This window comes from Rattus norvegicus, chromosome 14 (genome assembly GCF_036323735.1).
Source record: "Rattus norvegicus strain BN/NHsdMcwi chromosome 14, GRCr8, whole genome shotgun sequence".
Classification (NCBI taxonomy): Eukaryota; Metazoa; Chordata; class Mammalia; order Rodentia; family Muridae; genus Rattus; species Rattus norvegicus.
This window is the reverse complement of record NC_086032.1, coordinates 17,699,853-17,726,861: the sequence shown is the minus strand read 5'-3', so window position 1 is coordinate 17,726,861 and position 27,009 is coordinate 17,699,853. Positions and strand designations below refer to the sequence as shown.

At 43.7% G+C, this 27,009-nt stretch overlaps 1 protein-coding gene and 1 non-coding gene across 6 annotated transcripts in view; both read right to left on the bottom strand.

Annotated features, from left to right (window-relative positions):
* Positions 1-9,357, bottom strand: part of Rassf6 (Ras association domain family member 6) — a 40,003-nt gene extending 30,646 nt beyond the window's left edge. Inside the window, exon 1 of one of the 5 annotated variants that reach the window (XM_006250745.5) lies at positions 9,214-9,357. Coding sequence is in view for 2 of the 5 variants with exons in the window: in XM_039091870.2 (XP_038947798.2) it covers positions 291-739 (449 nt within the window). In the remaining 3 variants the exon portion in view is untranslated. Of the gene's footprint in view, positions 1-290; positions 6,336-9,084; positions 9,096-9,213 lie in introns of those variants that run through there. The other 4 variants (XM_006250747.5, NM_001025671.1, XM_039091870.2 and 1 more) reach the window with 4 other exon arrangements.
* Positions 9,358-20,570: 11,213 nt separating this feature from the next.
* Positions 20,571-20,682, bottom strand: LOC120096747 (U6 spliceosomal RNA). Its single transcript, XR_005493587.1, has one exon. It is a non-coding gene; the product is annotated as a U6 spliceosomal RNA (small nuclear RNA).
* Between the last annotated feature and the right edge of the window lie 6,327 nt (positions 20,683-27,009).

The window sequence follows — 27,009 nt, the reverse complement described above, 5'->3', positions numbered from 1 at the left end:
GTTTTAAATCTGTGTGAGGGGTTACCATCCTTATACTGCAGCATTCTAACCCACAGTGGCTGGTCCCTGGATCAGGACAAGACTCCAGGCACTGTAGTCAAGTTCTGGCTAGAGAGCTGTCTATGTATGATGCAACAGCCTTCATCTTTCCTGCAGGCGCTGGAATCTGGGACCAGATATCATCAATCATCTCTATTATGAGTTCATATACGTGGCACTAGGGTGTGGGCCACGAGTATTAAGCATAATTTTCTGCTTAGTCTGTTTTACATAAATACATACGCAATTACCATTGCTCTGAGCCTGAAGAATCGCAGGCTCTGTATTCAGATTCAAAAGCTGGGCTGGAAAAAAAAATCAATTTTCTTAACAAATAGAACCTAGATGGGCTATTTTTTACTTTCATGGCAGACTGTTTTGGTAGGGTACGGAGAATGGAAGACATTATACATCTAATTCCCAGGGGTACCAGAAGAGAAAGGAAAAAAAGAGGAGGAGGAGGAGGAAAAAGAGGAGGAGAAGGAAGAGGAGGAAAGACAAGAAAAACAAGAAGAGGAGGAGAAGGTATAGAAGAAGAGGGAATAGAAGGAGGAGAAGGAGGAGAAGGAGAAGGAGGAGAAGAAGGAAGAGGAGGGGAAGGAGAAGGAGAAGGAGAAGGAGGAAGAGAAGAAGGAGAAGGAGGAGGAGAAAAAAGGAGAGGGAGAAGGAGAAGGGGAAGGGAGGAAGGGAGACTAATCATTAAATAGTTATTCCACTGTTCTTATAAAATCCTTGTTTTACTTTTCTTTCGAACATTTTGCTGATCTCAACAGGCATCTTGTATCACCATCTAAGCTGAGCTTACTGTGGTCTTTTAAGAAACACTTCTACTGTTCTGACCATTACATCACTCTCGTGGTGCCACCCTTCCAGCATTTCCTCCTTCGGACACATAGCCTAAGTCTCTTTACCTGCCTTTACATTTTCTTTACTTGTCCTCAAACCTATCTTTACGGACTCCTCCCTGAGGCACTTCTCAGTGACAGGCCTGGTGTAATAATTTCATACCACCAAGTTTGTCCTCATCCGTTCATCTTGATCACAAGGCAATCTTCACTGTGGGTCCAGATGTCTCTCAGTCATAGGGGCACCCAGATCAAGTCGCCCCACTGCTGCTTTGTCTGCACCACTCTGATTCTGGCTTCCTGCTTCCAAAATTGTCATAACTGATTTATGTATTATGTCCCTTTGTGCTTCCCTTGTTCAAATCACAGTTAGTGTTCTTCTACTTAAGAACTTCTCTTTGATGGCACACCGTTGCCCAAGGCCTGTGTCATGGAGGACGCACCCTAGAAGAGACGAATTCTAGCTACCATCATCTCCGTGCTACGCTGTCTTCCAATGAAGACACAACTTGTCCACGAGCCTAACGAATTACAGTCATGCATTTACAGGATTCGACGGATCGGAATGTCTGCCTACACAGACCTTGTTCTAGCTTCCAAACCCTGAGGACTGCTTTTATACTTTTTCATTCTTAGACCCTACAGCAAAGCATTGCACGTGTCCCATACAAAGGTCCTCCAGTGGTGGTGATGTGGCTTCTCCCTCCTGGATCAATTTATGTGTTATTTATAGTCTGTTCATTTAACTTACCCCACCCGTGCCTCTCCTCCCACCCTTGAATCATCTGTATTTTGCTAAATTGTCTGTTTTTGTCTGCCTCGAAGAAGTATTGGATGAGACTGATTTTTCTCTTCCCCCGATGTATTTTCCCCTCAGGCTTCTGAGATGAAACAGCAATGGCAATTTTGCTCTATTTCCCGGTCACCTCAGGGCTCTCAGGGACTTGGTCTGCTCTGCTGACCAAGATACCTTTTTAAATACCAGCAACTTCGAGAGTCTATTCCAGCTTCACTCCTCTAGCTATATTTCCAAGCAAATGATTCCGGGGACCAATCCACTCAGCTCTGGCTAGAACATGAGTTCTAGACTCATGCTACCACCTGGTTTCTATAAAGGTGTCTAACAGCTTTTCGAGCCATATGGATATAATAGAAGCGTCAGCTTCCTCTCAACTCTACTACTTCCTGCTCCACAATTCTTTCCCATCCGTCCAATTAGGCCTCCTTCTATCATAAACACATGTAAGTTCTCTTTGACTGTACTTTTAATATAACCTGAATTCAAGACCCGGAGAGCCATCTTGCTCACTGTTACACAGGATGACCCAGAAACCATCATCTATGAGTCAGAGGGCAAATTCTCATCCAGCACTGAGGACATTTGTGAAGTGAAGGCTGTCAATGGAGGTGCCATGTGATAGTGCAGGGAAAAGAAGTAATGGGTCAAAGAGCCGTCGTAGCAGTTTCCATCAGTCCCATCTCTCTGTGTTCATAAAAATCTGAAATGCTATTAAAGAGGGCAAACAACCATTGTTCAAGTATGCCATCAGATTGTGATGTGTTCAAGTATGCCATCAGATTGTGGTGTGTTCAAGTATGCCATCAGATTGTGATGTGTTCAAGTATGCCATCAGATTGTGGTGTGTTCAAGTATGCCATCGGATTGTGATGTGTTCAAGTATGCCATCAGATTGTGATGTGTTCAAGTATGCCATCAGATTGTGATGTGTTCAAGTATGCCATCAGATTGTGATGTGTTCAAGTATGCCATCAGATTGTGATGTGTTCAAGTATGCCATCAGATTGTGATGTGTTCAAGTATGCCATCAGATTGTGATGTGTTCAAGTATGCCATCAGATTGTGATGTGTTCAAGTATGCCATCAGATTGTGATGTGTTCAAGTATGCCATCAGATTGTGATGTGTTCAAGTATGCCATCAGATTGTGATGTGTTCAAGTATGCCATCAGATTGTGATGTGTTCAAGTATGCCATCAGATTGTGATGTGTTCAAGTATGCCATCAGATTGTGATGTGTTCAAGTATACCATCAGATTGTGATCTGTGCCAAAGTAAACCAGAGCAGATAGGCTCCCAAGACTGGGAGATAGAACCTTAGTAAAGGAGGCTGTTAAAAAGAATTTATGGACAAGAACTTAAAAAACTGTGTTTGTAGGTAGGGTGCAATCTTTGAATAAAAATGATATCAAACATGTATGATCCCCAAACTGCCCAATAAAATGCTCAGAGAGTTCCAATAACTAAACTGTAAGAGAATGGTTGGTAGTATCTGGGTCACTTTGTTTACTCAGAGGGAAGCATGGATCAATTCTTTTCTTCTCCTCTCTCCTTGTCCTGTTCACCATGACTCAGCAAGTGAAACCTCAGAGCATTCTGACGAAAACCTTCTAAAGTAGTAAGACTTGATAGGTTAAAGGTTTGAATCCGTTATCACGAAAACGCAGGCAGGGAAGTAATGCTAGAGTCAGAAGCAGCACAGATAAAGAGGATGAAAGAGAACAAGGAAGAAACGTAAGCCTAGAACCTTCTGCGGCCATGCTTCAGGCATCCGGTGCTTTGGTGGAACACAGCGCTCTGTGTTGAGAAGGCAGACGGTTGCCACAAACATGCACTTTGCTTGGACAGCGAGTCATCGTCACTACCAGGCCCAAGGGGTGGGAATTGATTGACTTAGATTCCGTGCAAAATAAGAGCACCGGTTTAATGAGTTTGGTTATTTACTTTTCCATTTTGCCCCATAGGATGGATTTCATGAGACAGAAGATTTGACAAGGTAATCAAGTCTTAGAGCACCCTGGGGACAGCAGGCAGGTTTAATTAAGGGGAGCCGGGGTGGCAGAGGCCCAGGGAAGTCGAGTCATTCCTAGCTGGCAGATGGATCTGGAGCCTTCGAGACGGTGACAGACAGCACCAGTGTGTGGGCTGCCCTGGGAACTGAGAAAATAATGAAGAGGGATTTGGGGTTCCTTCCTGTGTTCCTGCTTACAGAGAGGCATGCCTGGATCTGCTAGTTACCGTAAGATTGAGGCCCGAGGTGCAGGGAGGAGGAAGGGAATTCAAGTCCCAGTGAACACAAATAAACTAGTCAAAACACCTTCCAGGGCCCAACCATGTATTCCTTCAGTAGTTACTTATTTAAAAGTGGACGTTTTGGTTCACTCATGTGAATATCCAACCAAATGTTTCTTGAGTGCCTTTTTTGAGGTTGCTGCCATGCAACCTCAAAATGTGGCCTATATCTGACTGTATAGCCAGTGGGCCAGGGTCTTTGTAAAAGAGATACATAGAAAACCAAAACAAAGTAATAATACTAACTCCCCAGGATCTTGCTGGCTTCTGAGCTTTTATAATAAATATCCACAGCTCGCTAAACATTTAACTGCTCTCTTTCTTTAGTTTTCCATGCCTAATTTCCGTAAGTTGACTGCCAGATTCTTCTCAGCAGGATTGTTACTGCTTCATTTTCAATCATTCAGATTCAGTGTATGAAATGGACATATAAAAATTCATAAAATATTAACTATACTCAACCTATAGGAAATATTTAAGTATCAATAAAAAAATTAAGGGCTATAAGAGGATGATTTTCCTTTTGAGTTCATATGTATGCTTTAAAAACATATATAAGGAGCTGGAGAGATGGCTCAGTGGTTAAGAGCACTGACTTCTCTTCCAGAGGTCCTGAGTTCAAATCCCAGCAACAACATGGTGGCTCACAACCGTCTGTAATGGGAAACCGAAGCCCTCTTCTGGTGTGTCTGAAGACAGGACAGTGTACTCATATGTACATAAAATAAATAAATAAATCTTTTTAAAAACATATGTAAGAAACTTACCCTACACATCTGCCCACAATAAAAGTAACTCAGCAACAAAACTAATCCCAGAAGTATCCCAGGGGAAGAGGACTATGATTTTAATTGTGAGGTAAGATTACAGTAAGGTCTATAAACCTGGCTTTCTCTTTTTTAAGAGAAAGTTGTTCTAGTTTGGAGAAGCAATGAGAATGTACAAGTATGTATTTTGTCCTAAAATAAAGATGCTTTCTCAAAGCTTGGAGGATGGCGGAGCAGAGCCGCAAGCAATCACCTCGTAGGGGAAACGAGACGTAGCTCTAAGCTCTCTGTAACTCCGTGCATCCTCCGGTTTCTGAAAGATGGGAAGGAATTCATAGAGATATGGTTTCCATATCTTTCTCTTCTACAGCGGATTGTTTGGAGAGGTGATTGACAGTTGCTTTGGAATTCAAGGGCGGCCTTGAATTCCCGATCTTCCTCCCTCCACCTCCTGAGGGCTGCGATTACAGGTGTGTGTAACCACACCTGGGTTCAAACTTTCTTATTTCAACTGGTGAATTTAAGGCCATATTAAACAGGGTATGGATTCAAAGTCTGGACTTCCAAATGAGCGTGCCAGTACTCTCAGTGCACACGAATGTCCCTAAAAACTACTGCATGGCACCATGACATTCACGCAAGGCACTGAATGCCTTGGGGACATGTAGGAAACAGGATTAGATGAATAGGCAAACTGATCACCAGCTGGGGACTTCAGGCATCTTCTTCCCCTCAGCCAGCGACTGCTGGCCAGGTTCAAGGATTCTCCGCTGACTCTGAGGTTCCAATAAAAAATTCTAAAAGTCAATGTCCTGAGGATCATGACTTACTTTTCCTATTCACTTACTGGCTGTTAAATAGCGAACACTTTTTCTTCTGAGCCTCCACTGACTGGGCCCTGAGTAAAGATGGGCGAGTAACCATGGGCGTCGTCTTCCAAGCAGTCCTGACCTCTTGCAAGAGGAGCCTTCCCTATGTCCATCACTGGAAGCAGTGTAGCAGCAGACGCACTTATATTATTTCTACCTACTCTCTCCCACACTAACTCTACTCACGCTACCCCCCTCAAACTCACAACCAGCCCTTTAATTATCTGTCCTTCTTTAATTGTCATTGTCTATGCACATGCACACGGCCGTAACTATAAACACCATCTCTGAACCCGTTGGTGTCGCTTGCATTTGCCCGCTATTTGTTTGCTGGAGGGCTAACATCCAGTCCATAGAGAACTATTTAAAAACCCAGAGTCCAGAAAACAAGTGAGCCAGCTAAAAACAGGACACAGATTTGTCCTAGTTTTCTCTCGATTGCTATGAGGAACACCATCATAAAAGCCACGTGGACAGGAAAGGGCTTTTTTCTGCTTACAGTTTGTAATCCACCATGAACGGAAGTCAGGGTAGGAACTCAAGGCAGGACCCTGTAGACAGGAATTGAAGCAGAGACCAAGGAGAAATGGTATCTATCTGCTTGCTCCCTATGGTTTGCTCCGACTGATGTATGTATGTATATATGTATGTATGTATGTATGTATGTATATAAATAATTATAAATGTATATAATTATATATGTATATACATATGTGTATATTAAATAATTATATACAATTTATTAAATAATAATTATGTATAATTTATATGTGACATTCACAGTGGGATGGGTTTTCCCACATCAATCATTAATCAAGAAAAATGCCCCACGCTCTTGCGTACAGGCCCATTTGATAAAGGCAATTCCTCAGTCGATATTCCTCAATTCCTCTTCCCAGATATGTCTAGGTTTGTGTCACGTTGAGGAAAACTAACTGCACAAGTTGTCGACAGAGAGCTCTCAAAAGAAAAAATGCAAATGGATAAACTACATCTTCAAAGGTGTTCAACTTCTTAGCAATGAGGGAGATGCAAAGTAAAGTGAGAGGTTTCCTCTTATTCCAGTCAAAATGGCCGAGATCAGGGAAACAACCAACAACAGATGCTGGTAAAAGTGGGGGAGACCGGGGATCGCACATTCAATGTTGGTTAGAATGCAAACTGATGTCGCCACTGTGGAATCCAGTGTGGAGAACTCTCAAAAAGCTGAAAGTAAAATTACCACGCAGCCCAGCTACACGACTCCCTGTCCTACCCACAGTGGCTCCACACCATCCCAGCGACACTTGCTCTGCCGTGCTCATCGCCTTCACTCGCTGTAGCTAAGGAAAGGAGACCGCCCACATGCCCTTCAACTGACCGACGAGAATATAGAATATTTCTTTTAAAAGACTACATTTTCACATGAAGCCTGAATCTGTGTTTCTAAAGCCCCAGAATCTACATTGTAATCAAGGAATTTATATAAGTAAATGGACAGCTAGCATTAAACATCCAGCTTTATAATTATAGTTTCTCATTTTAGGAAACTAAAATAGGAGTTCAGTATACAACATTTAATGTTATGTTGTTTGCGTTATCTTACACTATTTTAAATATAATCAGAAAAGTTCCTTATTTCTTAAACACCCTTGTCGTTTTTCTCTCCAATTGATTAAAACATTCTATAATTTGTAATAAAATTTGTAATAAATTGTAATAAAAGGTTATATATCTCAGGAATAACAGATAAACATATATAGCATACAAGTTAACTAGGAAGACAGTTTTGATGAAGTTAAAGAGATTCATCTCAATATTAAAAGATTAAATATAGTCAAATAGATTTATCTTACTTGGGGCAATATATATTGATATATTGTTAGGAAATACAAAATCAAATACTTTAAATTGAATTCAACATTTTATATTCAGTATAGTAGATAAAAATGTTTAGTTATTACTCTGAATGAGTCTAAATAAATCAGATTATTTTATAAGCTAAACTGTGCTCGTCCCTGCTAGATCCTAGAAGACAATAGCACAACAAACTTCAGTTGGCTTGGCTTTAGAGTTCTACCCATAATTCTTCAGTCAACATTTCATTAGAAACGCATAAGGAAATCCAAATTCTATAACGGGCAAAAGGACACCCAAGACAATGACGACTTGCATTGCAAACCATTTAGCAGTTTTCATAAAGCTCATAGCAAGAGCCACAAAAGTGTCGTTTATACAACATGGTATAAAAGAAAGCCTCTTCGTGTCATTTAAGCTGAAGACTTAGAGGCTGACAAAGCATGACTACCAGACTGTTAGAATCTAAAGGAAAGTCACCTTCATTTGACTGTAAGCCATTCAATATGGATTACAATAGAGGGGCTCGGCCCAGGTGGTCTAATTTGACGAAAATCATTTAAATGCAGTCCTTCCTGTGCAATTTAAAGGCCACAGCTCTACAGCATAGGATAGCAATTCTCCCGCCACAGAGGTTTTATTTCCTCAGAAATAAGCATGTGTTTCACAAAATAAATGGATAACATAAGCTGGCCCCCAGGTACGCTAAACACTTGGAAAGCAGTTGATTTCACTGCTACAGAGAGCTGCTACTGCTCGCCCATGATCATCAGCTTAGTTTCACAAGCACTGTTCTCTTCCAGCATCCCCAGGGTCTGGGGTTGTCTGTCTAGCTCAGGTCAGTTTGTCCTCCCCAGCACCCATTTTACAGATCTGCAGATTTGTGGGTGGTGACAGACAGAAAGTGCCGTTTGTGGAAGAGACCTGCTACCTGTTTAATCCCCACTAGAGCCCCCTGTGACACACGGCATCATGCTTGTTTTATAGAGGTCAGACTTCTGAGGCTTAGATAAAGGAGGTAGCATTCAAAGTGGCAAAGTCTGTAAGTAACACAAAGTGACTAGTAAGTAACAGACACAAGACTCGATCCTATGACTCTCCACATTCAGCATCTTGATGCTAACTCACAGAGGTGCGTGTGATTACGGTATCCCAACATCGTCTGGTGAGGTCTTCATTAGATCCCAATATCCCTTTTCAGTGAGGGTGATTTACCATGAAGAAACGAATTATTTAACTGGCCCCTCAAATCAAAGGATCTTCCCCTTACGATGTAGTCCTGTATTATGAACTTGAAATGCTGGAAGATGAAGCTCAGGTAAAGTCAGTGAGCTGGCTCTTTGGGAAAGGGGAGGACAGGGTGGCCTTGCTGCTCCAAACGCTCTCCCTTATTCTCTCCCACCCTCCTCAGGAGCTTACCTTGTCCAGGAAAGAGTATTCTGAGAAAATTCTGATTTAAGGCCAACTCACACCAGGGCTGAGGTCGCGCTGATGCACGCCCGGGTTTACCCTACCGGACTACGGATTCCACTTTCTCTGGACCTGCTTTCAAATGCTCTCCGCACTCTCACCTGGTGTGTGTGTGTGTGTGTGGATTGAAGGGGGGGGGGGGCTCTTCCTTTCCACCTCCAAGTTCACCTGCTATTGTCACGCTGGGCAAAGGAGACTCTTGTGATCAAGCAGCGCGGAGCCAGAGGTGGCGAGCGTCCCTTGCAGTAGTGGGAAGGCGGAGCTGCCCGCGGGTGTCCAGGAGTCCTTGTCACTCACCTGATCACTCACCTGCTCCGAGCTGAGGCAGGCAGGGTGGAGGGCACATGGCTGCCCCCACAGCGCTGCTCTCGGCAGTTTCACAGCCCCAGCGGCAGTTAATTATTACTAGGTTGCCCATCGCAGTGGGTGTGAGCAACATGAGCCACGCCCAGCGCCTCAGTGCATGTTGGGAGTGTTTACTCTGTCCTTGCGGCCAGCAGGTACCCTGCCCTCTGACTGGGTTCTGCAGCAGTGGGGATCTCTGTCAGTGACAGGTTGCGTGATCTTTGCCAGCCGTCTGTGCTGTAGAGAAACGGCACCAGCTAGGACTCTTTTGCGTTTTGTTTTTGAAAAGTTAATTTTTCTTTCAGCTTGGGATTCTTAATTTTCTTTTCCTTGGTCTTGGCTTCCTGCCAGCACCTTTGCACCCAAGACTTTTTTTTTCCCCCTCACACCCTTAGGGTGCGCCAGAACCTTCTAAGCAGCTCCCAACACCAGGGCATCTGCCTGGCTTGACCACCTGACTTAGTGGGACTTGGGGTAGCCTTATTATTTCAAGAGAAGGTGAGGCAGGATTGACTTGTGATATCCTCTGAGGTAGAATGCTGAATGAACCAAATGTCTGACCTTAACGCTAGAGTCAAAGGACTTGTTTGATGTGTTTATATGGTGCCTTCCATATAATTCTAATGGTGCCTTCCATAGGATTCTAAACTTGTGCAGAAAGGGTCAGAGAGTTGAATTAGCCTGTGGCCATTGAAGAAGATGAGGGGCTTTGAGATTTAACAGGCATTGGTCAAAAGAGCTATCGGGTCCCAGTCCAAGTGTTAGAGTCCTGGGTAAGGCCAGGTTCCGGTATTACTTAAACTAGCTTGACCACGTTGGCCCAGAACATCCTGGTGTGTGGTTGCTAGTGTGGACTGACCTTTGGATGATAAGGAACAGGACCTGCAGTGTTTACAGCTCCGGCTTCTAGAATGTCTTGCTCAGATCCTGGCTGCAGCCAGAACCTGTGCTCAAAGAGATCTCCTGTTTGTTTTCAGTGTGTGAGCAACATTGTGTTTCTGTCTTTACTCTGCAGCCTTCCAAATGGACCTCTTTGTCCTTTGAATACTCTATCCTCCTGTAGATGTATAATTTTTCTGTATAACATAAAGCCATAAAACACGTACAATGTGAACATTTTAGAAAGCACAGAAAGGAAACAAAATATTTACATATCTATTATTGCAAGCAGTGGGCTGACTGTCGTGACTGACATATTTACTCTGTGGACATGTCTAAAGGTGGTCGCATAGTGTGCTGTTTTATAACTTACCTTTACCTCATAAAAGATATTGTGAACAATGTACCATATGTTAGGCTGGGTCATTCTTTTTTCTTACAATGTGTTTTAACTAGCGGCGCTGTAATATACCATATGCATAAGACCATTATTTATTTAAGCAGTTCCTTATTGTGAGAAACTTTTACTTCCAATCAACACTAAAGTTTATGTATAATTGCACCAAACTGTGGTTATGGCCTTACAATTTTCAAAGTGAGGTAGCAGGATGGAAAGGAGCGTCTACTTTAAATTATATTTAAATTTATTTGACTTTTATCTTATGAGCATGGGTGTTTTGCCTGTGTGTGTGTGTGTGTGTGTGTGTGTGTGTGTGTGTGTGTGTGTGTGGACACCATCTGCTTTTTGTGCCTGCTGGGGCTAGAAGAGGGTGTCAGATCCCCTGGAACTGGATTTACAGACAGTAGCTGGTCATCATGCGGGTGCTGGGAACAGAACTTGGGTTCTCTGCAAGAGCAGCCAGTGCTAAGCTCTTAGCCATCTCTCCAGACTCTAAAAGTGTCCTAATCCAAAGAATAATTTATTGATTTTATAACCCTAGGGCAGTATGCTTTCGTGAGCTATTGTACTTCTTTCCAATGATTGTCGGTTTGAAAGTTTAAAATTCCCATTTTCTTTTCTTTTTGAGATGGGGCTCACTTGGTAGCCTATACCAGTCTCCAGCTCTCGGCTCTCCGGCTTGTTTCCCGAGGGCTGGGATGGCGGTGCAGCTGGTCCCTGCTGCGAACGAGGACAGACTCAGTTACTAGTAAAAGTGAAATCTTTCTTACAGTAACCTCGCGTTCTCGCTTCTTTGTTTCTGAAGTTTGTTCTTTGCCCATCGTCCTCTCAAGTGTTGTCTTTCCAGAGGAGGCGTAGCCACTCCTCGTTGGATACACTGTGTGGCTTCACTTCCTAGGCTTTCCCCTCATGGCCTAGTCTTGTTTGTGACACTTTTGACATACGAAAGCTTAAAAAAATAAATGTTCAAATCTATTTTCTCTGTTATTGGTTTGCATAAATAGTTTTCAGTTCATATGCGTGTACATTTTTGTCTAGGGTTTTTCTTCAGACATTAGTCATTAAATTCTACTCATATGGATTATCTTAAATTAAAAATGGTAAGATTTAAATCTTACTTCATTTTTCTAAACTCCTCAACTTTTAGACAAGTCCTATTTACCAAATCATACCAAGTATTGGTTCCGCATGAAGGTGGGGGATCCAATGTCCCTAGAACAGGTCTAGGCAGACCCAGTCTTGGTCAGTCCATGGTGCCTCTTTTTCCTCCTCCTATGCCCAGCAATGTGAGTCCTTCTAACTCCACCACCCTCACCCTACCTCAGGCCAGCATGGTCCTGGATTGGCCACTACAGTGACTTCCTAATTGTTTTCTCTGCCTTCCAGCAGGATCTTTCATAAACTATTCCAACCACAGCATACTAACTTCCTCTGCTAAGAGCCTGTCTCGAGACTGCCCGTTCACGAGGAATGAAATCTAAATCTGACCCCCTTACTAAGACATAAAAGATCCCGCTCGCCCCTTTCAGCGTCATTGATTCTCTGCTCTCTTGGTGCTTCCTGTACAGTGTTCTCTGGGTTTAGTTTCTCTCCTGGAACAGACCAGCCTTGTTCCTGCGTTACTGCCTTTGTACTTGGTACGGGGTCTGCCAAGAAACCTTTGCTCTGGCCACAGCGTCTTCTCATTGTTCTTATTTTCCCTCAAACGCCATCTTCTCAGGGAGACCTTCCCGATGACGCTATTTTGAAGAAAGTCTCCATTCTTTCTCTACCACAGCACCCTCTTTTGTTGTGTGCATGGCGGTTCACATTGCCTAAACGCGTCTTACATTTCAGGTAATTTCTTTATCGTGCATATTCTCTTATTAAAACATAAGCTTCAAGACAGCGGGAATCTTGGTTTGATGCTGTGATGGTGTGCGCTGTGTGTCCTCATAGTCTCCGGCATTTGACACTTGGTTCCAGTGGGTGGCGCTGTTGAGGAGGTTTAGGCGGGGATAGCCCTGATGAAGAAGTGAGCCAGTGAGGGTGGGCTTTGTTATTAATATCTTCCCTCCATTTATAGTTTGCTCCCTTTGCTTTATGCTTTCGGTGACGGGTGCGAGCTCACAGCACCCTCTCCTGCCGCCGTGTCTGCTGTTTGCTGCCATTGTTCCTAACCACGATGGACTCATCTCTGGAACCATAAGCCCAAAGAGCCCTTCCTTCTATAAGTTGCCTTTACCGTGGTGCTTTATCACAGACACAGAGGAGTGACTGCTTTGGGTGTCCAAAGTAATGCCAGACCCATGCCAGGAGCTCGAGAAGTCTTGTATCGATTCATAAATAATGGTGATGGTGAATATGTTTTGGAAAAGAAAAACGTATATCATAATGTTTGCTCTTTTGAAATGGTGCTTTCCACATTAAACAAATAAAGGGTGAAACTAGAATTTATTTATTTATTTATTTATTTATTTATTTATTTATTTATTTATTTATTTCCCAGAGCTGAGGACCGAACCCAGGGCCTTGCGCTTGTTAGGTAAGTGCTCTACCACTGAGCTAAATCCCCAACCCTGAAACTAGAATTTATATATGCTTTTATAGCCTATCTATCTGTAGTGTCACCAGTCCCATACCATTGGCTCTTAGAACAACTCAACCTGATGGCCACTTATAATGATTCCGTGATTATTTTTGCCTTGTAATACCACGAATAACAGCTTCCTATAGAATACTAGGAGTTATCTATGTATTTGTTCACCATAAAGCCTTATTAAAACCTTCGAGGCCTAGTGTATAAATATTAACAATCGATAATTTCAGGCTGAGGAGAGAAAGACTTCTATAGTAGCTTCTTTGGCTGTTGAGTTGTTTCTGGACTTTACTTAGGTTATTGATAGGAGTGTTGGAATATGACTATGATATGATTATTGACTAATGGCTACAGTAATGGATCTGATTTGGTCATCCTCACTGCCACCTCCACCATGTCTCCTTTGAATGGATTTACCTACATGCATTTTGGGCTCCATCATGATGCCTGTTTTGATCTATGGATCAGTACCAAACAAGGCTTGAATAGTTTTATTTTTCACTGGGACTTCCTGCTTTTGGTCCTAAAACTCACAATGATGATATAAACAAACAGGTTAGCATATAGATGACAGGGACTTTTGGTTCAGTTGCCCGGTTACCCCTGATCACAGCCTAGACCCAGAGCCCTGAGCCAACCCACAGCTGATTAAAACCTCAAAGACAACCTCAGATAAGAAAATTGCCCCACTGAGCACAACATATACGTTGTCAATCAATCAGAAACTTGAGCCACACCAAAGTTGTTATTTTAATGCACTAAATCTGGGATGTGCTTTTCACATGTACTTCTACATGCCCATCAATGTATTAGTAATTAAAAAGTAAGAAAAATACTTGGGTTGCAATATAAATATAAAAATATAAATTTTTTAAATATAAAAGGAAGCAGAAAAGAAGAGATTTGGGATATTGTTAGGCTGAGCGATTTCCATAAAGTTATGATGAAATATCTTCTGAAGAATATTTAGAAGTCACTATGACATGAAGAAAATACCTAGAGGCAAATGACTGTCTATTTCAACTGTGTGAAGCAGAGAATCAGGTTGACTTGTCAGCTTGGTTCATGGCCTTACACTTCCACTTCCTACCTGAGGCTAGTTGCTAGAGTTCCAGAGGAAGCAGGATTGCCCTTGGTAAAGAGGGGACTCCCATAAAAACCCAACTGGAAACCACCTTGCTTAGGAAGCCTCTCTACAATATGAACAAACAGATGTTCTTTTTTTCCAGTGATAACGTTTTACAATAAATAGTTTATAATTGGGAATTTTTTGCCATAATATTATAATAAATCACAATAATGGCAACCGATTAATTCCCATGGGGAAATTCTGGACATTTATGCAGAACTTTTAGAGTAAACATTACTTCCGGTTTCTTTTAAGGACCACGAAACAGATTTTCTGTGGAAACAGATTTTAGAACTTTGATTAAAAATAAAAAAAAACAACCCTTTGTGGGAAAAACCAAAGATATAAAGGAGGAGAGATTTCCTTTTAGAATCCCCACAGCTTTAATTAAGGCAATGCTTTCATTGATGTACAAGTCACTGCGAACTTCTAGGTAGCTGAATATTTTAGGAACTTTGTCCTGTCGCAGTTACATTGTAGGGCTAAAGGATTTGCTTTGGAGAGTAAGTACGGCACAGCTGCTTCTGCAGCTTCAACAACAGAAAGCCATTGTACTGAGGGGTATAAAGTGACTTCCATTTTGAAAGCAACACATCGCTTCTTATTTTTAAGATAGAATGTTTTCCAACAATGTGTGTGGCAGGGGGAAAGTGTCTTACACATTGACTGAGATGTTAGTTTGTGCCAGGCTGCTAAGGAGACATACTATTCAGCACCCGTTTCTCAGTGGGGAGAGAGAGAGAGAGAGAGAGAGAGAGAGAGAGAGAGAGAGAGAGAGGTGGGGGTGCGGTGTAGCTCTATGCTCCAGGACAAAGAGAACACAGAGACTCTCCACAAGTCCCAGCTGCTAAGGACCTTGAAATGTCATTCAGCCCTGTGTTTTGCAATTACAATGGTGTTATTACCTGCCAGGCTCCATATTTTTGCATGATTTTATAGCCTTTTAAGATTTCATTTCCTAAATTAATTTGACTATCTTGGAGGCAGCAAGGCACAGCATAAAGAGATTGGGCTTTGGTTTTAGACAGAATTGAGTTCGGCCCTCAGTTCTGACAATATGGGGACTCTATATTATTGATTTCTTACCCCGTCCCTGATATTGCACTACTTTATCTTGATACAGGACTCAGCAAGACATTTATAGACCTCGTTCTTATGAAACTCAACAATAGAGCGCTAGTTTGGAGGCAGATGCTATTTGGAACTGATTCTAATCGATGTGCAGTTATAGCCTGAAACAGTTCTACACTTCTTCCAGGTAGAGTGGCATGAGTCAGGATATGCAAACACTTGTGGCAGGAAGGGACAGAAAACCCAGACTGGAATACAGCAAAAGTAGCTGGAGTGAAGGCAGCGAAAGGAGAGTGTAGAACTCTCTGCTGGACGTAGAATGAGGCTAATACTATCCCGGGTTATTTATACGTTAGCAAGAGGACATGATCCAGCCAGCCCTAGCAACACTGACTGCTCATTAAATGGTGACTACAGTTGGTATTAGGCAATTACTACAGCCTTAAAGACAGTTTATTGAGCTACATGATGTCACCTCTACATTCCCTTTATATTTCAAGTATACCGTTGTTGTTCCGGTTCCATCTCCTCTTGGCGTGTCCGGGAACCACCAGTACATCGGCTTTCGGAGGACAGGGCTGAATGGTTCTAGTTCCGGTCAGGTGCACTGTCCACCTCTCCCCACACCCCGACCCCATCAGATGTCATTGCCCACTAGGCCAGGAGCGGTTAAAGCAGAGTCTGAGGGTTGCGGATGGGGGTGGGGTGTGAGCCTTCTCCGATGATCTTTAATGAAGCAGCTCTCTGAAACGATCTTAGCTTGTTCGTATTTCCTTATTGGGAGTGGGTTTAAACACTTTATTCTGGGTGAACCAAGGGTTATTTAGTTTTTGTGGAAGGGCGTGAGAATATCCAGGGAGGGAAGGTCACTGGCTGAAGGTTAAGGCTACTGAGATGCCTCATTAGCATGGAGGGGTGGTCCAGGTACTGGGTGCATGGCTGACTGCCCTTGACCACCTGGTTGGGGGGTCAATCTGGGTGCGTGCCCTGAGGCAGGGAAACAAGGAAGGAGCTGGCTCTACTGCCAGTCTCAAGTTCTGAGATTTCCCGGGTTTGAACTTGCTCTACCTCGCCAGTTCCATGACAGTTTCTCTGGTGGCATGGTCCAGGTCCCTCCAAAAACGCACACCGGAGGACTGTCGCTCTGTGGACCAAGAGCCCTGCAATGTGGAAAGGCGTGGTTTTGGTTACGCTTGGTTACAAAGAGGCTCAGAGAAAACGTACACAGGACAGATGTAGTGGGCTAGGGGAAGAAGATGTTGAAGAAACTTGATGTTCTAAGTCTTCTGGAGATACGTCTGGAAATGTAACATTCCTTCCTTCTAGCCTGTCATTTTATCCTGCAGGCTGAAGTCCCTCCGGCCCAACAGTTGGCTGCAAACAGAGGACTAAACAAGGACGCTACTGCAGAGTGAAAGCGGCATCAGTGGACTTGGACTGAATGGCTCAGACAGACAGACTCGCTTGTCTGGTGCCTTTTTTTTTTTTTTACCTTTTTTTTTTTTTTTTTTTTTAGCATTTGAAATCTTTTTTTTTTTTTATTAACTTGAGTATTTCTTATATACATTTCGAGTGTTATTCCCTTTCCCGGTTTCCGGGCAAACATCCCCCTCCCCCCTCCCCTTCCTTATGGGTGTTCCCCTCCCAACCCTCCCCCCATTGCTGCCCTCCCCCCATAGACTAGTTCACTGCGGGTTCAGTCTTAGCAGGACCCAGGGCTTCCCCTTCCACTGGTGCTCTTACTAGGATATTCATTGCTACCTATGAGGTCAGAGTCCAGGGTCAGTCCATGTATAGTCTTTAGGTAGTGGCTTAGTCCCTGGAAGCTCTGGTTGCTTGGCATTGTTGTACTTTTGGGGTCTCGAGCCCCTTCAAGCTCTTCCAGTTCTTTCTCTGATTCCTTCAATAGGGGACCTATTCTCAGTTCAGTGGTTTGCTGCTGGCATTCGCCTCTGTATTTGCTGTATTCTGGCTGTGTCTCTCAGGAGCGATCTACATCCGGCTCCTGTCTGCCTGCACTTCTTTGCTTCATCCATCTTGTCTAATTGGGTGGCTGTATATGTATGGGCCACATGTGGGGCAGGCTCTGAATGGGTGTTCCTTCAGTCTCTGTTTTAATCTTTGCCTCTCCCTTCCCTGCCAAGGGTATTCTTTTTCCTCATTTAAAGAAGGAGTGAAGCATTCACATTTTGATCATCTGTCTTGAGTTTCGTTTGTTCTAGGGATCTAGGGTAATTCAAGCATTTGGGCTGCCTTTTAAATGGACTCCAGGGAGTACCCAGTGGTCCAGGAATCAAACCACACATCTCCAGCCTGATTTCTCGGTGTCTTCATTTTGCGGTCTGAGGAATAAAGCTAGCAACAGTAATCTCTACTTAATAGGCTCGTATGAGGACCGAATGAATTCACATGGCCCTGAGGCACCTGCATTTGGTCACAGGGCATCAGAGCTTCTATCGCTGTGATGAAACACTGATCAAAAGCAAGGTGCGGGGGAGGGGTTTATTTTAACTTACAGCTTCACTGCACAGTTGCCAAGGGACGTCAGGACAGGAGCTCAAACGGGACAGGAACCTGGAGACAGAAACTGATGCAGAGGTCACAGAGGGGGTCCTTCTTTATTTTTTATTTTTGTCTTTTTTTTTTCCGGAGCTGGGGACCGAACCCAGGGCCTTGTGCTTGCTAGGCAAGCGCTCTACCACTGAGCTAAATCCCCAACTGAGGGGGTCCTTCTTACTGGCTTATTCCTCGTGGTGGTTGCTCAGCCTGCTTTCTTGTTGCCTATGGGTGGAACTGTGGACGTGAGCTGAGCCCTCCCCCATCAATCACTAATTAAGAAAACACCCTACAGGCTTTTGGAGGCATTTTCTCAATCCAGACTCCCTCCTCAAACAACTCCAGCTGTGTCAGGCTGACGTAAAACTAGTCACCACATAAAGAAAGTATGTGTTAGCTAGAAAAAAAAAAAAAAAAGACAATAGCCAACCACTTACCCACATGCTCGCACACACAACATGTAACTTGATCATGCTGCTAAGAGGATGTGAATGCTCTTTGGGTGTTGGCAACTAAAGGGCTTTGGATTCATCAAGTTTTCAAATATTATAGTTATTAAGGGCAAACGGACAAAAAGAAGAGCACTATCTTTTTTCTCCAGCGTCTTCAAAGGGGGCTCCTGATGCTTTGTGGTTGTGTGGAAGATACAAGGGGCAAAGGGAAGATGAATTTTTTTAAAGGTTTATTTATTATATATACTGTAACTGTCTTCAGACACACCAGAAGAGGGCATCAGATCTCATTACAGATGGTCATAAGCCACCATGGTTGCTGGGATTTGAACTCAGGACCTCTGGAAGAGCAGTGGGTACTCTTAACCACTGAGCCATCTCTCCAGCCTAGGGGAAGATGATTCTTGAAGCATCTCTTCTTTCTGGGTTTCATGTGTGAACACTAATTTACTGCACCTCCTCAATTGTCCCTGCTGCTGGGTACTCATCGCAGGGAGAGCAAGGCTTAAGGTAGATGAAGGAGACAGTAGTGTGGGAGCTAGGAATGGAGTACCGTCACGGAGCTGGGAGGTTCAGTCGCCTGTGTCCTGGGTACTGACCGCCTTGCAGCTATCCCACCTTGTGGAAAGCTGAGCCTTCCTATATGGACCTCAAGACTGGTTCCCAGGCTTCCGGTTTCTGCATACTTTTTCCTTTGCGTGCCACACAGTCAGGTACTAACTGACACATAGCTGAACAAACAGAAAAGTTAACCTCATTGATGGAAGAGAGGTCCCAAGGAAGACTGGTGTCCCCTCGATTTGTGACTCAGTGTCAGAGCATCACAGCTTATCTGGGTGGAAACACAGGGACAAACACCATGGGAAGACACAGTGCTGAGGGAGGAAGGCCAGAGCTGTCTCCCACGGATAAAGTGCTGGAGGCTTAGTGTGGGCAAGGCAGAGGGTGACACCCAGCAGAGGGGCCCAGTCAGAGGGAACCCCTAAACCTTTGTGAGTTTGCCTCCAGGGCACCACTATGTAGTTGTAGTAAACGAGGTGGGAAATCCTCTCATGCTTCGGGCAGAGGGAGGGGAGAGTGACCATTGAAATAGACCAGCCTGTTCTGGTATCCTTTAAAGGTCCTGCTCTCAAGAGAAACCATTTTTTCCAAAGCCCAACCTGCAGGGGTTTTATCCAAACTGACCCAAGGGAAGATGAAACCCCAAAACCCTACAGCTCCGGTTTGTGGTGTGGATAACGCATACATGTCCTGCAAGTTGGAAGTTTTCTCACTGCTCGAAGAAGTGCGTATTTGAGTGAAAATTCTGTTATTTTAAAGCTATAGTAAAAATTTCCAATACTTTCGCGATTACGCAACCGATAAGACGCCGCTGCTGGGTGGGTCCATGGAGTCCTCTAAACTTCCATGGGGGATGTGGTGTTTGTCCTTTTAAGCATTTTTATTGTAATTTTATTTTTCTTGGATATTTTATGTATTTACATTTCAAATGTTATCCCCCTTTCCCCCTCCCCCTGCTTCTATGAGGATGCTCCCACTCCTACCTCAATGCCCTGGCAGTCCCCTACACTGGGGAAACGAGCCTTCACAGGACCAAGAGCCTCTCCTCCTATTAATGGATGGACAATGCCATCCTCTGCTACACATGCAGCTGGAGTCATGGGTCCCTCCATGTGTACTCTTTGGTTGGTGGTTTAGTCCCCGGGAGCTCTGGTGGGGTATCTGGTTGGTTAATATTGTTGTTCTTCCTATGGTCTTGCAAACCCCTTCAACTCCTTCAGTCCCTCCTCTAACTCCTCCATTGGGGTCCCCTTGTTCAGTCCAATGGTTGGCTGCAAGCATCCTCATCTGTATCAGTAGGGCTCTGGCAGAGCCTCTCAGGAGACACCCATATCTGGCTCCTGTCAGCAAGCACTTCTTGGCATCAGCAATAGTGTCTGGGTTTGGTGGCTGCATACAGGATGGGTCCCCAGGTGGGGCAGTCTCTGGATGATCTTTGCTTCAGTCCCTGCCCTACTCTTTCTCCCTATATTTCCTCCCATGAGTATTTTGTTCTCCCTTCTAAGAAGGACTGAAGAAGCATCCACATTTCGGTTTTACTTCTTCTTGGGCTTCACATGGTCTGTGAATTTTTTCTTAGGTATTCAAGCTTTGGGGCTAATATCTACTTATCAGTGAGTGCATACCATGTTTGTTCTTTTCTGACTGGGTTACCTCACTCAGGATGATAGTTTCCAGTTCCATAAAAATATGGAACGCTTCACAAATTTGTGTGCCATCCTTGCACAGGGGCCAGACTAATCTTCTCTGTGTTGTTCCAATTTTAGTATATGTGCTGCTGAAAGGCTAGGCTCACAACCAAAAAAAATTTTTTTAATTTTAATTTGCTATGGGTTGCTATATGGTGACAGGAACAGTGTCGCCGTATAGTGCTGTATTGACTGTAGTATTCGTTTCTTGTTTCTAACTGAAGTTTACTGAGAGAACAATCAGGGTGGGCTGCCAGTTGAAAATATAGAAACCACACTAGACATCCAGATTTTACATTATACTCATTAAAACTGGAAGTTTTATTTGCATTGTGGTTGCTACTGTTATTATTTAATATGAGGTGGGTTTTCCTGATTTTTTTTTAAAAATAAGGTGAAAGTGTTGCTATTTTTCATTTTGGAAATTTAAAGCTTATTTTCAATATAAAACTAAGCTTGAATTCTACTTTAAAAGAATGGCTTCTAGTGGATATTTTTAATTTGCCTTTGTCTTACACCAAAAGTTCTTAGTTGACTTTAGAGTCAGAATACACTTGATGTTTTACAACTCATCCACGCTCATGCTCACGTCGTTACAATCACAGATTCGATGTTTCTATTGTTCCTGACTGCTAACATTGGGTGGCGTTTTATAGGTGGAGACTGGTGGGTGGGAATTTATAGCTTTTACTGCACAGTAAGGGAAGGTGCAGCAGAGGACCCTCGTAGCCACAAGAAAGGAAAAACACACTCCATAAATACTCAGAATGAGTCTCCAACCTTCCGTAAGAGGCAGTTTCTGGAACTTGCCCTTTCCCATTTAGTCCTGCGTGTGAACCCATTACCCCACCACTTTCCTGCAAAGGCCCCTCATTTAGGAAGTTAAATAGTCACTATTCTGCCATAGAAGAGTTCCAATGCCTGACTTGGAATGCCTTAGAATTTTTACTCTGAGTAGAAAAGAAGCTTGTTAAGCAATCAAGAAAGTATTTAAATAACTGTTTAATGGTCTCTGGGATTTCCCAAGAGGGACTTCTTGCCAAAGATCTTGCTTGACTTGTGAAAGAGAGGTCTACCTTTATGGAGACTGTACCAGCAACCTACAAAGGAAATTAGTGTCAGGAATTTCAAGTTCTCCTGGTTCAGCTGGCTTTGGGCATGGCACACGGTTTCCAAACTTAGAGATGGCCAGTGTGGAAAGGATGTCCTGAAACACCGAAAGTCAGGTTTTGAGTCTAGAGTTTCCGATGCAGAAAGCCCACAGTGAACCAGAGAGCTCGAGTTGCTGACACAGTCCCAGGTGTCCGCACTGAACTAGGACGGGAATTTGGAACAGGGACTAATCCTTTGTGCTCTCTTCTCTCTTCTACTTCTTGGTACAAACCCCTCCTTAAGCTCATTGCTGGCCCCTTGTCCGGGTGCTGGTCCTCACATCCAGGGACCCCAGTACTGACCAAACCTAAAGACCAAAAGCTGTTCTCTCAACAAGAGACCCCCTTTGGGGAGGTCTGAAGACCTTCAAAACCCACAGATATAGGACTCATAATATCAAAATTGCACTATGAAGTAGCAACAAAAATAATGTTATGGTGGGGGGGGGGTCACCACAACATGAGGAGCTGTATTAAAGGGTTGAAGCATTAGGAAGGTGGGAACCACTAGACAGTCAAGAATAAGAAGGGTCTCACTTATCCCAGACTCTCCCTGCGGCAACTTCAATCTTCCACAGGTGGAAACACTAAAGAAACATTTGCACTGAAGAAATGGGTTTTTGCTAATTTAGTAATTGCTATATGATATGAGAAAACTGAGCCGGGGAGTGAGATGAACTTGTGTTCCTGGGACTTAGATCTACACCGAGGGCCCTTACCACACATGCAGGTCTGGTAGCTGGAGAGATGGCTAGACTGACTGTTACTAGCACTTGCTGTCCTCCTAGAGGACCTTGGTCTCGTTCCTAGGAACAGCATGGTGGCTCACGGCCACCTGTACCTCCAGTTTAGATTTGTATTTGATGCACATACAGAAAAGTGGGTGCCCTCACATACACACAAAACTACAAATAAATACGTTTTTAAAATCGAAGGTGCTGTTCCCACCACTGCACCACAGAATTCCCATCTTTAAGTTGCTCGTTCGGGAAACACCTAGATAGTTTGGCTATGGGTAACCAGGTTCCTGGTGTTAGGCATTAGGGGCACTTGATGAATTTGTTAGTTCAACTATATAAGAGCATCTGTGCAAACGAAGAGTGTCTTGTCCTTTCAAGTACTTTCCTTGGTGACTGTCATGTGCAAGTAAGGTTCTAGGTTCTGAGGAGACAAGATGGAGGGGCCACCGCAACTGTTTAATTTATTTATTTAAAGATTTATTTATGAGCACACTGTCGCTGTCTTCAGACATACCAGAAAAGGGCATCAGATCTCATTACAGATGGTTGTGAGCCACTATGTGGTTGCTGGGATTTGAACTCAGGCCCTCTGGAAGAACAGTCAGTGCTCTTAACTGCTGAGCCATCTCTCGAGCTCTCTGTGACATTGTAACTGTGATATGCTGTCATTGAAAGTAAGCCCGGACTCCTCTTGAGGTGGGTTAGACTTGCTTTTGCTTTAATTTCATCTCTTGTTACTTCAGCACGCCCTGTCATTTCCTTTATTGATAGATTACAACATTTATTGACCATTTAATTGATGCATTTAATTATAGGCATCATTATTAAATATATAGACATATTAAAATAGAATAGTTAATAAAAATATTTATCTAAGGATATTCAAGCATGACCATATGAGTTCATACCATATGATACAAAGTAGCATGATACAATTCACTAGAACAGCAACGTGGGGGACAGACTGCTTTTTTACTGCAGCCCGGGGCAGCCACATTTTAGGGCTTAGACTGTAGCTCCCTCTAGTGACAAACCAAATTTCTCTTCTTCTTTTTCTTTGGAAGGCTCCTTCGGTATTTTGACTGCCTGAGAACTGTGCCCTCTTAGAAGGGAAAGGAACTTGGTCCAGCTGACTGTCTTTTTTTTTTTTTTTTTTTTTTTTGGTTCTTTTTTTTTTTTTCGGAGCTGGGGACCGAACCCAGGGCCTTGCGCTTCCTAGGTAAGCGCTCTACCACTGAGCTAAATCCCCAGCCCCCCAGCTGACTGTCTTACAGCACAGCTGAGGTCCTGGGGTAAGAGACCCACACGAGGCTGCAGAGACATGCTGTGGTGCTACCACCGATCGCTCGACTGCTGGCGAAAGACTTGTGTACTAAAGGCTTTATGACACTGAAGACACTGAGGGATACCAGAAGGTGAAGAGGTTCTCCATGGAGATCTGTAGGTTCAGTACTGTAAAAATGGCCATCCTATCAAAAGCAATCTACGTATCCCTTGGAATCCTTACCGCAATTCCGGCACCATTCTTCACAGAAATTGAAAAAAATAAAAATTAAAATTAAAAACAGAAAAGAAACAACAGCAACAACAACTAAAAAACCCCGATTTTCAGCTTCATATGGAAACACAAATGTCAGGATATCTAAAAACAGATGCTGCATAGTGAGAGAACTTCTGGAGCTCTGTCCATCAGAGATTCAAGTCGTACTACAGAGCTATCGGGGGCACAGCAACATAGGGTTAACAGATACATTTCTCCATGAAGCTGAAGCAAAGACCCAGAAATAATTGCACCTGCTTTTGGATAAAGAGGCCAAAACTACACGCTGGACCCAAGACAGGACCGTCCCCTGACGGTGCTTTTCAAACCGGATGTCTCCACGTAGAAGAATGAAGTTTGAGCCATATCTATCTGTGCAAAACCCAGATCCAAGTGGATCAAGGACCTCAACTTACGATCAAATTCCTCTGTTTTATAAGGAAGTGGGAAATAGGTTGAACTCAATGGCACAGGAAAGGGCTTTCTGAATGGAACACTGGGAGCGCAGACACCAAGTCCAACGGTTGATAAATAGGGCCTCAGGAGGCTTCGAAGCTTCTGTACTGCAGAGGGTGTCATCATTTGAGCACAGTGGCAGCCTCCAGAGTGGGAAAAGACCATTATCAGCTACATGTCTGATAGAAGATTAGTATTGGAATATATATATATATATATTTGATTTATATTAGATTAGTATTAGATTTTATATCTATATAGAAGATTAGTATATATACTAATAGATTATATATACTAGTATTAGAATACATATATACAAATACATAAATACAAACGATGAAACATAAACGCAGAAGAAGCAGCCTGAGCTAGCAGAGACATACAAACTGAAACTACTCTGAGATTTCATCTCAACCCCAGTCAGAATGGCCAAGAGCAGTAAAACAATTGGCCGCTCAAGCTGGTGAGGAGGTAGGGAAAGGGGGACAAAAGGGAGACACTCATCCATGGTTGGAGGGTGGTGCGAACTGGAAAGCCCCTGTGGAAATCAGTGTGGTTGTTCCCTAGAAAGGTCTCGCTGCACAGCTTGTCTTGTGACACATAAAGGAGGGGTGAAAGATCAGATTGATTGCACACCCGGGTACACCGGAGATCGGGGAAGCAGAGGCAGGCGTAAGGAACAATACGGAAGAGAGAAATCATAAAAGAAACCTAGGACACTGAGAGCTTAGTGGAGACAGACAACTCAGTCCCCTCTGAGGCGGTGTCATCTTACCCCTGAGGCTCCTTCACTGTTCAGTGGGACTGTGGCTACTTTAGAAAATGTGGAGAGTCAATTAGATGTCAAAGGTCATAGGTTGGCAGCTAGATGTCAAAGGTCACAGTCAGGTGGGCTGCTAGATGTCAAAGGTCACAGTCAGGTTGGCGGCAAGTGTGATTTGAACCTATTAGCATTCGGGGATTTTATGAATGTTTGGAGGAGTTTTGTCAGTTATGGCCTCACCCTGAGAATTCAGCCAAGGATCCGCCATTCCTCTTTCCCCCTGCCAAGCTCCCCCGGCCCCACTCCCTTCCTTCCAGTCTTCCTAGACAGCTAGTCTGAACTGGCCATGATAAGTACTCTCCCAGGTGCAAAGACAATGGTGTAACTCATCGAGAGGCTTAGCTTCCTCAAAGATTTCCCGGTCTTAGGTTCCTCTTTCTTGGGCTCCTTTGTCCTAGGAAATCTAGAAAGAAGTCATTAGCAGTACAGTCATCTGACTTCTGCTTCCCTAAAGGTAAATGTATTGAGAAGAATCAGGTGGGAGGGTGGGGAAAGAGAGCAGAGCTTCGGGGGTGTGTTAAGAGATGAGAGAGGACGTCTGTGTACACTGGAACAACAAAGTCAGTGAATCCTGGAGCAGCTGAACCTCCTTCTCTGACAGAACCCCAGAGGGTTCCCTGACAGCAAGGCAGAGGTGTTAGGTAGGTAGAGTTCTAGACATGGAGTGCCTAGGCTTGGCAAGACCTCCAAGACTCAGGGACCAAGATGGCTGACTGCCCCATGATAACTAGAAGAAAGGAAGAGAGAAGAGGATGGTAGGAGAGAACTTGTTTTGGGCAAGAGAAATAACACATCATTTCAGGGCTTCTCAAGCTACAGCCATAGGTGGCTCCATCTTCCTCCACACTGTGGACACTGAAGGGGAAGTGGTAATAATTAAATTACCCCATAGTATAAATAGGAACCCTATGGAACAAGTCACATACCTACTTACCCAAATATGACCTTTTTGGGGAGCTCAGAAAGAGCAGCTCTAAGAGAGGTGGTAGTGGCCTTTTAGTCCCAGCACTTGGCACAGGAGGCAGAGGCAGGAGGATCTCTGTGAATCTGAGGCCTGCTTGATCTATAGAATGAGTTCCAGGACAGCCAGGGCTACACAGAGAAACCCTGTTAGGGGAAAAAAACAAACAAACCAAAAAAAAAAAAAACCAGACAAACAAACAACGAATGAATAAATGAATGAATGAATGAATGAATAAATAAATAAATAAATAAATAAATAAATAAATAATTGGAAATAGTAGCTCTTTGGCCTCAAGGGTCCCAGGATCTTCCACTCTAGGAGGATTTCAGATTCCAATCTGCTGAGTTTTCTTCTTGTAAAAAGGGAAATGCAAACTCATTTACGCACTTTAGCGAAAACACTCTCAGCAGCTTCCATTCATACACAAGCCCAGATGGAAGCAATTCAGACGCGCAGAGATCTCTGCAGACCCGAGGAAACTGTAGTGTCTGGCGATGCGGAGGAATGCTGCGGAGCGCTCTGAGAGACGACTCATTCACGCGTCGACGTGAATGAATTTCAAAACGTCACTCTGTGCTCGGGAAGCCAGCCAGGGGATGATCGATGATAGGTGATTTCAATTACGAAGAATTCTTAGATTCGTAAAACTGTAGTAACGGGATTTAGAAAAACCCTAGAGGCTGGGGCTAGCGTGGGGGACTGACCAGAACTGGAGAACTCTGGGGAAGAATGACACAAACTGCATTTCTAGTGACTGTTT